The sequence below is a fragment of the Sturnira hondurensis genome, unplaced genomic scaffold, assembly GCF_014824575.4.
Source record: "Sturnira hondurensis isolate 20B ecotype Veracruz unplaced genomic scaffold, ASM1482457v3 Scaffold0014745, whole genome shotgun sequence".
Classification (NCBI taxonomy): domain Eukaryota; kingdom Metazoa; phylum Chordata; class Mammalia; order Chiroptera; family Phyllostomidae; genus Sturnira; species Sturnira hondurensis.
Genome location: NW_028087376.1, coordinates 3733550 through 3746628, shown reverse-complemented (window position 1 = coordinate 3746628; position 13079 = coordinate 3733550). Strand labels below are relative to the sequence as shown.

At 38.9% G+C, this 13079-nt stretch overlaps 1 protein-coding gene across 1 annotated transcript in view; it reads left to right on the top strand.

Annotated features, from left to right (window-relative positions):
- The window catches only part of PKD1L3 (polycystin 1 like 3, transient receptor potential channel interacting), a 67718-nt gene that overhangs the window by 7882 nt on the left and 46757 nt on the right, over positions 1-13079 (top strand). The window contains 8 exon segments of the mRNA XM_037063752.1: positions 2732-2775; positions 4341-4589; positions 6599-6730; positions 8988-9164; positions 10469-10596; positions 10694-10820; positions 11672-11800; positions 12731-12953. Of these exon segments, the coding sequence (XP_036919647.1) occupies positions 2732-2775; positions 4341-4589; positions 6599-6730; positions 8988-9164; positions 10469-10596; positions 10694-10820; positions 11672-11800; positions 12731-12953 (1209 nt within the window).

Genomic DNA, 13079 nt, shown 5'->3' with positions numbered 1-13079 from the left:
GTCAAGTTTGCCAAAAAATAACTTTTAAAAAGCCTCCTCATTGAGAAAAGAGGAGATTGCCCTATTTTGGGGGGTTACTGTCCGTTTATTCACATATATGTGTGGTCCTTTAACAATTTTTGTGTAACTTTGCTTTAAGTGTGTCCATATTAAATTTCACATAAGTGCATCTAATTATTTCACTCATCCTGAGGATATTTTTATAATAGTTATCACATTTAAATTTATCTTAACATATATCCTTTCTTGCCTTGTTCTATGCTTTCTGGTTCTAATACTTCCTTGCTACTTTCTTTTGTCTTTTGTTGAAACTTTGCTCTTCAATATTTTTATTTTAATTGTTTATCTTTAAAAAGTTGTTCTTTTAAAAAACATATTCTTATACATATTTTTTCTAATTGTCAAGCTCAGGAATGAAAGTCTCTTTTGAAGCCTCATCATCTTGTTGAAGGAATGCAGCTTATACTAGTTTTTCTACTAGTATAAAACTCTCATTTCCCCACTCTCCCCACTCTCATTTCCTAGATCTTGTTAGTATATTCTGTGGGTTTTATTCAGGTTATTGTTATATCAAATTACTATTTTTATATTATACAACTTCTCTTAAGAATACATTTTTCAAACTTTTATCAAAGCCAGATTTCCAACAATAATTTAGAACTTATTTCTATTTAATTGTTTTTATATTTATCAGCAATCATCTTATATCATAACTTCACTTTTCTCTTAAGTTCTTAATTTTGTTTTATTCTACAATTGTTTTCCCAAGAAAGATTGACTGGTGGAAATATTTTGGGAACTTGTCAAAAGGGGTCTTTCTTGTCCCTTCCCAAAGTTGAAAGAAAATTCTCCCCAGTTTACTGATTTATTAGGCTTTTATATTCAGTGATTTGTGAATTTGGCATCATTCAATCTAGCAAATAAAAAGGAGCTCTGAAGAGCTGGGTGAGGTGAGAGATTTTTATATACTTAAGTGAGGAGGGTTACTTTTCTTATTTGGAACAAAGGTAAGTCTTGAGGCCAGGTTATATAACATGCGCTGAGCAGGCAGGCACTGATTGTTTGACCTAGGCCTGCCTGTTCTGGGAGAGCCAAGCCTAGAAACTTCACTAAGTTTTGGTTTGCTGACAAGAGGCTTAGCGTGAGTAACTCCATCTTGGACCTAATCTGGTTACTTCAACACTGATAAGCCATAGGTTAGAAGATGTTCAAGTTAAAACACTGGATCAATGGCTGTATATTCTCCATTCTCCATATCTTTCCTACTATTCTTTTAAATGAAAATACTTATTTCCTACTTGTAACCTTTTCTGTTGCATTCTGGAGAAATGCCTCACATTTATTCTCCATATGATTGATTTGATTTTTTTGCATGAGTTCTGTGGACCTTCAATGTGGATTTTAAATTTCCACAGCAATTTTAGTTTTCTTGAAATCTTCTGATATCATTTATTTCACTTTTAATATATTTCATTCTTATGTATTTTAGCTTCAGTTGATTTGCCTATAAGACTTTCTGTTTCTATTAAAGATGTTAATTAGCTTTCTGAAAATTTTTTAGAAAATTCTAAAAAATAATTTTCAGAGGTGTACTTTCCTTTGAGTCCTCTGGATTCAATTTCCAGGTTCTATGATATTCACTGGCTCTCTTTTAGTTTTGATTTTTTCCTTATCTTTGAGGACAAGCTCTGTCCAAATGATTTTCAAGAAAACAAGAAATCGGGTCACCCTTCGTTCAGCAACTTGTTGGCTTATCTAGTGAGCATGACCCCCTTTCAGACCTGCAGCTGAAGTACAAGGTCAGCAGGCTGATAACCCTGATCCAAGGTGACATTTCACTCAACTTTGCCTCCATTGCTTTAGTTTTCACACTGTTGGATAGTATTAGTGTACACCCATACTCCTGATGAAAAAATGAAGAGGTTAAATAATTTGCTTAAGGCTTTATAGTTACAGTAAAAGGCAATTCAGGCTTGGACCCCAGGTCTTTTGAATCCAGTTTCTTTGTTCTATCCTCCACCTGTTTGCCTTGATAGAAAGACATGGATCTGATCAGAAGAATATCTCAGAACTGTCCTTGCCTAGCAGTAGTAGCTGCAGTGATTCTGCTACTGAATATACGTGTCAGTCCTGTGAACAACTGAGGGAATGTTACAAGCGAAGCCAGAAGGCAAAGTAGACTTGCTGTAGCCAGGCCTACTGAGTGGTCTTTCTAGACACTTGTACTTTGGAAGATACCACGCTAAGTTAATAGCAAACAGGCATGTGAACACACCGATACTGCCTTCAGAGCATGGTTTTCTTACTGGAAAATGTGGAAAGAGAATGAAAGCAATAATGGTAATCTGGTAAAGTGTTGTAAATAATCATTTTCTAGAAGTCTCTGAGAAACGTATTCTGGTTTATTAATAATGAGATCCTTTTTGTAAAATTATGAGACAAATATTTTTGCACTAATGTTTATATACTGGCACCTGTATGGTTGGTTTTATTTAATATTTATTTTTATATCAAGGGTTTTGAAGAATAAGCAAAGGGATGAGACATTAGTGACTTATAACTCTTCAGCTTCAGAATTCTAGTTTGCCCTCCAGATTACCAACAGTGGGAAGTGATCACTCTGGTTTTCTGTATGATATGTATTTTTAGCCAAGAATAACAAGTGAAATAGGGAGAACTGTTTCTGTGCTAGGCTTTTACTTGAACTTAATCCACTTTCTTTTTTCTACAGGAGCCACCCATCTTTCAGCCACATGTCACCAACCTGCTAACCCTGTAAGTACCTGCCTCCACACTGCACATCTGGGAAGGTCACTATCTTCTCCCTTCCCAGTGGGTCCTGCCAGAGCTCTGCACTCTGGGTCATAGCTGCTCTGAGATAGTTTTCTGATAAGGAAAGGACAGTACTTAAGTGCAGGAAAGAATCATGTTTAATGGATTATTTATTAAAGAAGATTTTAAAGCCTATCTTTGGCTTTCATGTTGGTATTTTTACCTTGTCTTGGTTGTTTATTCCCTGCTTCATTCCAAAAGGGATTTGTGGCATCTTACACAAATATACAATTCAATAAAATTGTTAAATTTTTAAAAAAAGAACACTGTGAGAGAAAAATAAACATGGAAAAACTGCATAATCCATAAAATTTCACCTTCAAGAAATTTCTTAGCTTTCATGCCTTGAGACCTCCACAGAAACCTTTCAGTGGGTGTCTGCATATAAATTTACATTTGTTTGGTCCATTGCAAAAAAAAAAGTGTTTTTAGCAGCATAAAAGAGAAGGAGGATAAAATTAAAATCCCTTAAGTCAGTATTTCTCAAGCAATGTTCTGCAGAATAACAACATTGTTTACAGCATTGCCAGAAGGAAAGAAAACAAAGGTTTTTGACTGTAGGACTTCTCAGAGCTTTTCATATCCCCGAACCTAACCACTGCCCACTGTCTGCACCCCAGTCACCCCAGTCCAAGCACCTCACTCCCCTCTGAACTTTGCATCTTTCTCCTACTGAACTCCCTGCTTCTGCCCTTGGCTGCTCTCTCTCAGCTCCCAGCATAGCAGTCCCGGAGCCTTCACAACCCAAGTCAGATCAGGCTGCCGCTGCCTGGAGCCCCCAGCCCCACATCTTCCCCTCTTCTTCAAAGTAAAACCACACTCTCCCCAATTTCCTACTGCAGGACTTGCTCTCCAACACCCTTCTTCCCTCAGTCTCCCCCACCCCCGGATCTTTTTTATCTCCTGTGCTCCCACTTTTGTTCATCCAGCTTTTTTGTTCTTCCTCAGACAACACCAGCAGTCTGTAGACTCAGGGCTTTCGCGGTTCTCAAATACCCTTCCCAGTATATGACAGCTTTCCCTTTCGCTTAGTTTAATGCTCGGCAAAAATGCCCCTTCCTGACATCCAAGCACCCTCCCTGAAGTGTACCCTTTCTCTTCATCTTCTGCTTACTCCTATTTTTTTTTCTTCATGGCACTAGTTGAAGAGATGATGTAATTTGTCTCTCTGTCTCCACCCCTGAACTGGATGCTCAATGAGGGCGAGAACTGGGCTCATCGCTGTCTGTTCCCTTCCCCAGATCACTGCTCAGCTCATGGTAGATGTTTAATTTTAATTATTGAATGTTGACAATAAATAAACTAAGGGAAACTGTGCATCTCAAAGAGGGTAATACCATATGCCACTTTCTTCAAACTATTTGGACACAAGATCTTTTTGAGAGAAATGCCTGTTAATATCTCACAGGGCCTGGGAGTTCCAGAGCAGTTTTGGAAACACTGCCTAATTTTCATTGTTTAGTTAAAATCAGATTTAGCCTTTTCCTTTACATATATTTGTCTTTTAGTCCCAGACCCTGTGCCCTTCTGGCAGCCCCTTTCCGTCAGTCCTACCCAGAGTCACACAGCAGGGAGTGCCAGTCACGTCTGTGTCCACCAGCCAGCTTCTCCCTGTGGTGGCAGAGCCCCCCAGGCCTGCACCTGTAAGTCGTGCTGCAAAAGCTCCGGTAGAAATCACTTCAGGCCCCAGCGAGGACTCGAGTCCACATGTCTCCACCACTCATCTACAGGCTTCAAGTCAGAGTGCATCTGATCAGGTAAATGTGAAGCCTGGGAGTCCACACTGGGTGCATCTGTGACACTGAAGAGGCACTTTTGTCCCCTCCTTCTGTTGTGCTGATGTTTCAGGAGCAGAACTGAACCTGAGAGTGCCCGACAGACAAGCATATATCCCTCTGAAAAGCCAAACCCAGACAAGTCCATGAAAATATTCCACAGTGGGTTTTATACCCATTTTGGTGTTTAGTGTGTCATTGGTAGTTAATCCTGTCACACGCAGGATTAACTTCAGGTGGGAGGAACCTTCTTTCAGCTGCCCCACGTTTTTAGCAGCTGCGACCCCCTTGAACATCCCCTCCCACTCACTATCCCAAATCTGCTTTCACTTCTGTTCGCTTTTTCACACAAGCCAGAAAAAAAAAGGCAAAGCTACTTTAACAGTGTTGACTAAAGAAAATCATCCTGCTTCTCGATTTTTTTTTTTTTTGTTAAAACACAAGCCCTACTTATATGCACTCGAACATTTCCCTGTTAGAAGAGAATCCTGTTTACTCTGGATCTGCTTTCGGTGTTAATGGGAGCCAGATGTTCACTGTTACTGTCCCGGTGAGCACTGTGTTCTGCTGGGAAAACTGATGCATAGTAGCCCGAACAAGAGCGTTGGTTTGCCTTCAGTAGAAATCTGAACTATAGAATACCCAGAAAGTCTACAGATAAATTATTAGAAATACTAAGAGAACTTAGAGATGCTACTGAATACCAGATCAGTATACTTAAGTTAATTGTGTCACTACATAGCAGCAACAATTGGTTAGAAAAATTAGATTTCCTTTTAAAGAGGTATAATAATGAGAACCTAGGAATAAATCTAACTAAAGATATATAAAGCTTCTACAGAAACCACCAAAAGGCTTGATTAGAAGATACTAAAGAAAGGCTAAGTGAGTGCTGAGATCTACAGTGATTCAGCCCAGGCTGTACGTTCTTCTCTGACACGTCAAATGCGGCATCCTCTGCGACCTGCCTGACTAGAGCTGGAAGGGCATCGAATGAGGTCTGACCTGTGCCGGCAAACAGGCAGTCGGGGGGAACTGTGTCTCATTTATATCGTCATTCCTTCTTGGTTACACCTCGGTCCCAAAGTTTAAACCAAAATTGGGTGGTCCTCAGCTCTAAGGTCTCTCAATAACTGACCCAGCCTCCTACGCACCCTGTGAATTAGGCATGACCCTATTCATTTGCATGGTCCAGGAGGGCAGGATCCTGACTGACCTTAACTGCTACAACTCATGAGCCTGGCCATAGGCATTTAATAAGGACTTACTGAATACACGATTGAATTAAGCTATAAGTGGGTTGTTCTCTAGAAATCACACCAAGTAGTTGATATAATAGATTGTCTCAGGATTGCCTTGGATGTCCAGTTCAAAAGAAGTAGCCTCTTAAGCTTTGGGACTCTGTCTAGTGTTCTGGGTTTGTTTTCTCAGGGAGGTACTCTGCCTCCTACCTCCTGCCATGTGGTATTTCAAGGATTTCCCTCTTGAACGTGCACTCATGAATTGAGAGAAATGCAGTGGAAAACTTGAGGGGATAGACATACTTCTGAATAGAAAAGTTTTTGTTTTCAGTTCTAGGTTTTCCACACTTTTTGATCATGGCCATAGACTTAAACTTACTTTTTTTTTTAAAAAAAGTATTTATTTATTTTAATTGTTGTTCAAGTACAGTTTTCTGTCTTTTACTCCCATCCCAGCTCACCACCACCCCCCATAAACTTACTCTTATAAATCTTATTTCCAGGCTCATTTGTCCTTAGATCAATCATTGTATAACCTTGTTATCCATTTTCTCTACTGTATGGGAGAGGTGAAAGTTAAATTCTATCTATTTGCAAAAAAGCTTCTGAAAGTAATACATGTTACAGACAGCCTGTGATTCATAGAACTTATAATGGCATCAAAGGTCAACTCTCATCAAAACATCCCAAACTACTAAAGTACAATAATTATATATAAATAATTTTGACAAAATCCGTTGTTCCCAATAGGTCATTCATGAGATTGCATGGAACTTTAGCACAGCAATCCATGCTCTACCAACTCACAACAGACTACAGAAAGCTTGTGAAGCGCTGCGGAAACTGATGGCCTTTATCCTGGGGTTTTCTCGGACAGTTCAGGTAAGCAAAGGCTGATTTGGAAGGAACAAGATGTGAGAGAAGGGAAAGTGAAAAACAGAAAGAAAAAAGTGTAGTAAAATAGGAAACACATAATCTGGACATTGTGCTCTCTGCAGAATTCAACATTATAAAACTTGCATGGAGACTCAATTGAAATATTAGCAAGTACATTTGTGCCTTTGAATCTGAAGAGTGTGAAAAAATGTGATCAGTAATGACTTCCTCATTTATCACCTTACTGCCTTTCTGATACATGGGTTAGGAGAAATCATGGGAGACAAAAATTGGTCCGTGCCTTGCCATAGCATAGTGCAGCCCGGAAACGGGCATCAGGCATCAGTACCCCATGATATCTGCATTTGTTGCAGGCACGATTGCCAGCGTTATTTCCTCCTAATTATTCATGCCTCCTTCTACTCCCTACACAGAGTAAAACGAAGGTGGTAGGATTAGCGAGCACTTTAATTTTTCTGTTTTCCATTTCCTGTATTTTCAAATATTCTGCAATAAGTATATAAATGCAATCTGTATTGGTTTATTTGGACTTTTTAATTACAGAAATGATATGTGCCTGTTATTTAAAAAACTAGAACAAAAGCACATAAAATAAAAGGTATTTCCTAGATGTAACCACTTTTACTAGTTTAGTCTTGATTTGCTGTGCATAACCTTCCAAACATTTTGATGCAAACACAAGTTTGGTTTATTTTAATAAAAATGGGATTAAAGTTTACAAATATTTCTGCCCCTTGATGTTTTTACTTAGTACTGTGTCGTGGTTGCCTTTTCATGTCAATACACATAAAATGAACTCCTTATTCTTAATGTTTGCCTGGCCATTTTTCATTTGCTTACCCTTGCAAATAGTGTTCCCATGGACATCTCTGTACCTACATCTCTGAGTGCTTGTGCAGTATTTCTGTGGGAGAGGCGCTAGACATAGAACTGACGGACTTGTAAATTTCCAATAGATGACTAAATGGCCCTTCCCTCCTACAAGCAACTGTTTTACATTCTGACCAACCTTTTCCCCACACTTTCATTTTTTCCAACTTTAAAGGCAAGGAAAGAAAAAAAAGCATTTTATTGATTACTAAGGAGGCTGAACATCATTTTTTGTATTTACTGGCTATTTTTATTTCTCCTCTGAATTCCTTCTTCATATCCTTCATCCATTTTCCCCACTCGGTTGCTGGACTCTCTAGTTGTTTATCAGAGCGCTTTGGTCATTGTTGATATTAGCCTTCTGTTAGATGTATTGCAAATATTTTGGGCCCATATCTTATTTTGTTATTTTATATTTTATTTATTTATTTATTTTAAGATTTTTTTTCTTTCTTTTTAGAGAGAGGGGAAGGGAAGGAGAAAGAGAGGGAGAGAAACATCAGTGTGGGATTGCCTTTCTCACACCCCCTACTGGGGCCCTAGCCCGAAACCCAGGCATGTGCCCTGACTGGGAATCGAAGCAGCGATCCTTTGCTTCACAATCCAGCACTCAATCCACTGAGCCACACCAGCCAGGGCTTATTTTTATGTATTGACTTAGAGAGAGGAACAGAGAAAGAGAGACAGAAACATGGATTTGTTGTCCTACTTATTGATGCACGCGTTGGTTGATTCTTGTATGTGCCCTGACCGTGGGGTGCCAGGAGGATGCTCTAACCCCTGAGCTACCCAGCCAGGGCTGTTATTTTATATTTAATTTTTTTATATCTTTTACTTTGTAGTTTTTAATAAATGTAACTTTGAAAATAAACAACATTTTAAAACACAAATAGTAGTACTTACAGTGAATATTCAGCAAATATCTGTCAGTTGGTTTATTTGACTTGTTTTACATGAGAACCTACAGAAAGGAGAACTGGCATTTTTATTTCGTATAGACCTTCTCCTTGATCTCTGTTTTGTCTCTGCTTTTGAATGCTTTTGAGGTCCTCAATAGAAAGGGATAGTCCACTCACTGCTTCAGTCAGCACTGTTCTTTTCTTCAGCATTTCTTTTCTAAGCTTAGTTTTTTAAATTGGGTATTTGATCCACTTACCACTCAGAAAGGGTTGTGTCGGTTGCTTAGAGTAACCTGAAATACAAACCCTCCCCCTAGGTGATATGTAATAGTGTATTTTGCTTCCCTGACATGTTGTAATATTGCTTCTTATAAAAAGTATTTGCAATGTGTAAAGAACCTTGAACTCATTATCAGCAGAACACATACATTTAAAACATTCAGGAATGCATGTTTGCTTTTTAAATTTCCTAGGTTGATGTTGTCGACTCCCTCATTTACCTGACTGAGCAATTACTGAAAAGCCCTTTTGAGAGTAACAGCACTCTAGGCTTCAAAATTCCTGTGACTGTCTGCCTCTTTCACTCCCTCGGCAATGTAGTGAAAGCCGGTAAAGCAGACGGGCCAAGCTCCAAGCATGACATTGAGCAGGTAGGTGCACCATATGCTGGTGGCCAGCCTCCTTGGAAACGTTTTAACCTTGACGGGTCCAGGTATCGCACAGCCTCTCCCTGGACTCTACAACGGAACCCAGCTAAGTTGGCCCCACTGAAGAGACTGCTCTGTTGAGCCTGTTTTGGGTCCTCCTTTCTACCCAACCAGTGAGCCAAGACCACCTAATGCTGTAAATCTGGTGAAAAGGACTTAGTAAATGCTTGGCACACAGTGAGCACTCAGTAAATCATATTCATTATGCATATGAGATGTCCAGCATTATTAATCTTTAGGAAAATGCAGATGAAACCACAATGAGATTCCACTTCACATCTAAGAACAAGTGTTGGCAAAGAGGCAGGGAAATTGGAACTCTCACACATTGTTAGATTATTAGATGATATAGCTACTTTGCAAAGCATTGTGACAGTTCCTCAAAATGTTAAAAACACAATTACCATGTGACCTACCAGTTCCAGTTCTTGGAATATACCCACATGTGTCCACAATGAAATTTGTGCAATCATATTCATAGCAGTATTATTCAGATAGCCAAAAAGTGGAAGCAACCTAGATGTCTGTGATCTGATGAATGGATAAATGAAATCTAGTGTGTCCTAAGATGGAATATTGTTTAGCAACAAAAAAGAATGAAGCACTGATACATGCTACAACACAATGAACCTTGAAAATATTATGCTAAATGGAAGAAACCAATCACAAAAGACCACATATTCTGATTCCTTTTCTATGAAATGTCCCAGAGCGGCAAATCTGTAGACGTAAAATATGGAAGAGTAGTCACTTAGGGTTAGAGGCGAGGAGGATGGGAGCATGCGCAGTGGCTGCTCCCATCCTATAAACCCAGTGGTCCTGGGTTTATTATAGGAGAGAGAAAAATACAGGAAAATTAGATCATGGGGCTAGTTGCACAACCCCAGGAATATAGGAAAAAAACTTTGAATTGTACACTCTAAATGGGTAAATTGTATGTGTGAATTTCATTGCAATAAAGCTTTTATAAAATAAAATGTAAAAACCCATCAAAGTAGACCTAGGGCAGCTTATATTATGGGTCAAAGAAATGCATATTCCCTCCAGTGGCCCCTTAGTAATATAAAGAATGATGAGTCGTTAGCCAAACTACTAGTATTTTCTATGGATTCTCTTCAATGAATGTCACCTCTCGTTACCTCATTGTCAAGATCCCTGTTCACCTGCCAACCCCCTCAAAATCATTATTTCACTAACACAGTACACTGAGATCACACAAGTCACATGATATTTCCCTCTAAATGCAGGTAGAAAATATTCTGAAAATGTCCTCTCTGGTCCTTGGAGAGATCCAGGAAATATTTCTACAGCAGAATCAGCATTCTGAGTCCTCGGTGACTTTGACCTCTTCTGTTGCTTCCCTGATTTTGAGCAGGTAATATAGGAGGAAGGAAGGGGGAGAGTTTCCGTTTCGGTTTTTGATCTTTAGAAAACATACGTAATTGGTTTCCATTTAACTTCTTTTTCATTAGGCAAAACATATCAACTTTGCCTCTGAGCTCTTACACTCTGGGATACCCAGCACCTGTGAGGTTAAGCTTCCCATCGGCTTTAGCTTTGAAGGAACTCTTGAATAAACACCCAGGAGTTAATGTTCAAGTGAGTGTGAAATTGATTCTGATCAGAATGAAAATGGGATTTGATGGCTGTAGGCGTTTGGGTGACAAGAATGCACCATGAAATGTAAGCTAATCAGACCAAACGAGAGAAGGTTGTATGCCATAATTTCTAGTTCGCACTGGCAGTATTGAAGTACCTAAAAAACGATCCAGTATAAAGGTTGGGAGTATTAAACAGACTTCTGGATTTAACTAGGTTTCTGTGTAATGATGTGATCTCATTCTGAGATCACAGAATGAGAATAGTCCAGAAAAGGACTATGAGAATAGTCCTGATCTCCAGAAAGCTGGGACTATTTGAATGATTATTGATTCAATATACCAACCTAGTCATATCAATATATTGTATTTTTTTCAACAATTACCTAACAGAAGTAGGATAGTTGCCTTATCCTGGAGGACAGAATACTTACTTCCTAGTAAATGAATCCTCTAGGTATAAAGATATAAAAAAATATAATTCTGAGGGTCATAAGTAAATGACTCATCTTTACTTAATTCTTTCTCATATGCTCTTATAATGAGAAATACTTCATTTGAGATACTAGCAAGGAGAAAACCCCAACATTTACCATATTTTTAGGACTATAAGATGCACTGAACCATAAGATGCACCTAGGCTTTAGAGGAGGAAAATAAGAAAACAAATATGAAGCAAAAAATGTGGTAAAATATTTAATAACACCCCCTTTCCTCCCAAATTGGGTGAGGGGTGTGTCTTATGGTCTGAAAAATACAGTACTTTATGGTATCGGGTTACCTTATTACTTATTGGAGCATTATTTATAAATATTTCAGTAATTGAGGAAACTGGAGTTTTCTTGTTTCTAGGTAACAGGACTAGCTTTCAATCCCTTCAAGGATTTTGATGACAAGAACATTGTTGGAAGCATCGGAAGTGTGTTACTAAGCTCTAATCGTAATTTGCTCAAAGTCCATGATTTAATGGAAGATATTGAGGTATGACTTACTTGTTAGGGAATAAAATATTATAGAAGGGAATAGGAATCCCTGGAGAATAGCATAGAAGGACGTAGCACATTGAAGGAGATCATTTGAGATTTATGGCAGTGTCATTTTGTTATCAACGTCTTTACTTAGGAACATTTATAAACTGAGAAGTTGTTTTAGGTCTTAGACTGTATGATGGGGGGCCTCAAAAAAACCCCTGAATTTACTTATAAAAATTGTGTATTTATTCTAACATGTTTAAACTTTGGTCACCTTCAAAGTACTCTCCACTTGATGTAATACACTTATCAAGAGCTTTTTCCACTGCTCTAAACAGTTTTTAGACTTGTCGATTTTGATGCCCTATAGTGCTTCTGCCATTTTTTGTTTCACCTCTTCCACATCAGCAAAACATTTCCTTTTGAGGACTTTTTGAATCCAGGGAAACAACAAAAAAATGTTCAGGGTGAGATCAGAAATGTTGATCAGGTGAATAGGGAGGTTGGGACATGGGGATCATGCTGTTTTTGGTCAAAAACTACTGACCACTCATGCAGTGTGGGTAGGTGCATTCATAAATCACCCATCATGAAATGGGCAAATGCGTTGAGTCTTCAAAAAAAGAAAAGATTTACCAAAGCCTAACGCAGCCTTTCACAACAGTACCAGCTGGTACGATGATACAGATGGGTTCCTAGAATACTCACCTAGCCGGGGAAGCCTGTACTACAAGGGGCCCTCCCTCCAGGAGATAAATCTGGTTTGGGGGAGCTCCCACCTCATATACTCTTCCTTAACCCCTGACACTGTGTTACCCACTAAAATTCAAAAAGGAAGAAATAGGACGTTTCATTCTGTTTTCATTATAAAGGTGGCTGAAAGGTAGCAATGGATGGGCCATCCTAAATGTCAAGACTGATTCACTGCTTCTTATTCTAGATCATTCTCTGGAGAAATGCAAGCATGGAAACCCATGCCACCAGCGTCAACCTGAGCACAGACCATTTTACTATCACAGTGAACATCACTTCCCTGGAGAAATCCCTGATCCTGTGCATAGAGCCCGAAAGTCCCATTTCAGTGACACTCTACCTGGGGTTCCAGTGTCAGCCCAACCACACTTTGAACATCACCCTTCCAAAGGCTCAAGTGCAACAGAAAGGTAAAACCCCTCTCAGATGTCCGCAGTTTACTGCTTTGCAATGCATTTTTTCCTTTTCCTTTTAACTTAGCTTTTTATTTTGAGATAATTGTATATTCACATGCAAGCATAAGAAATAAAACAGAT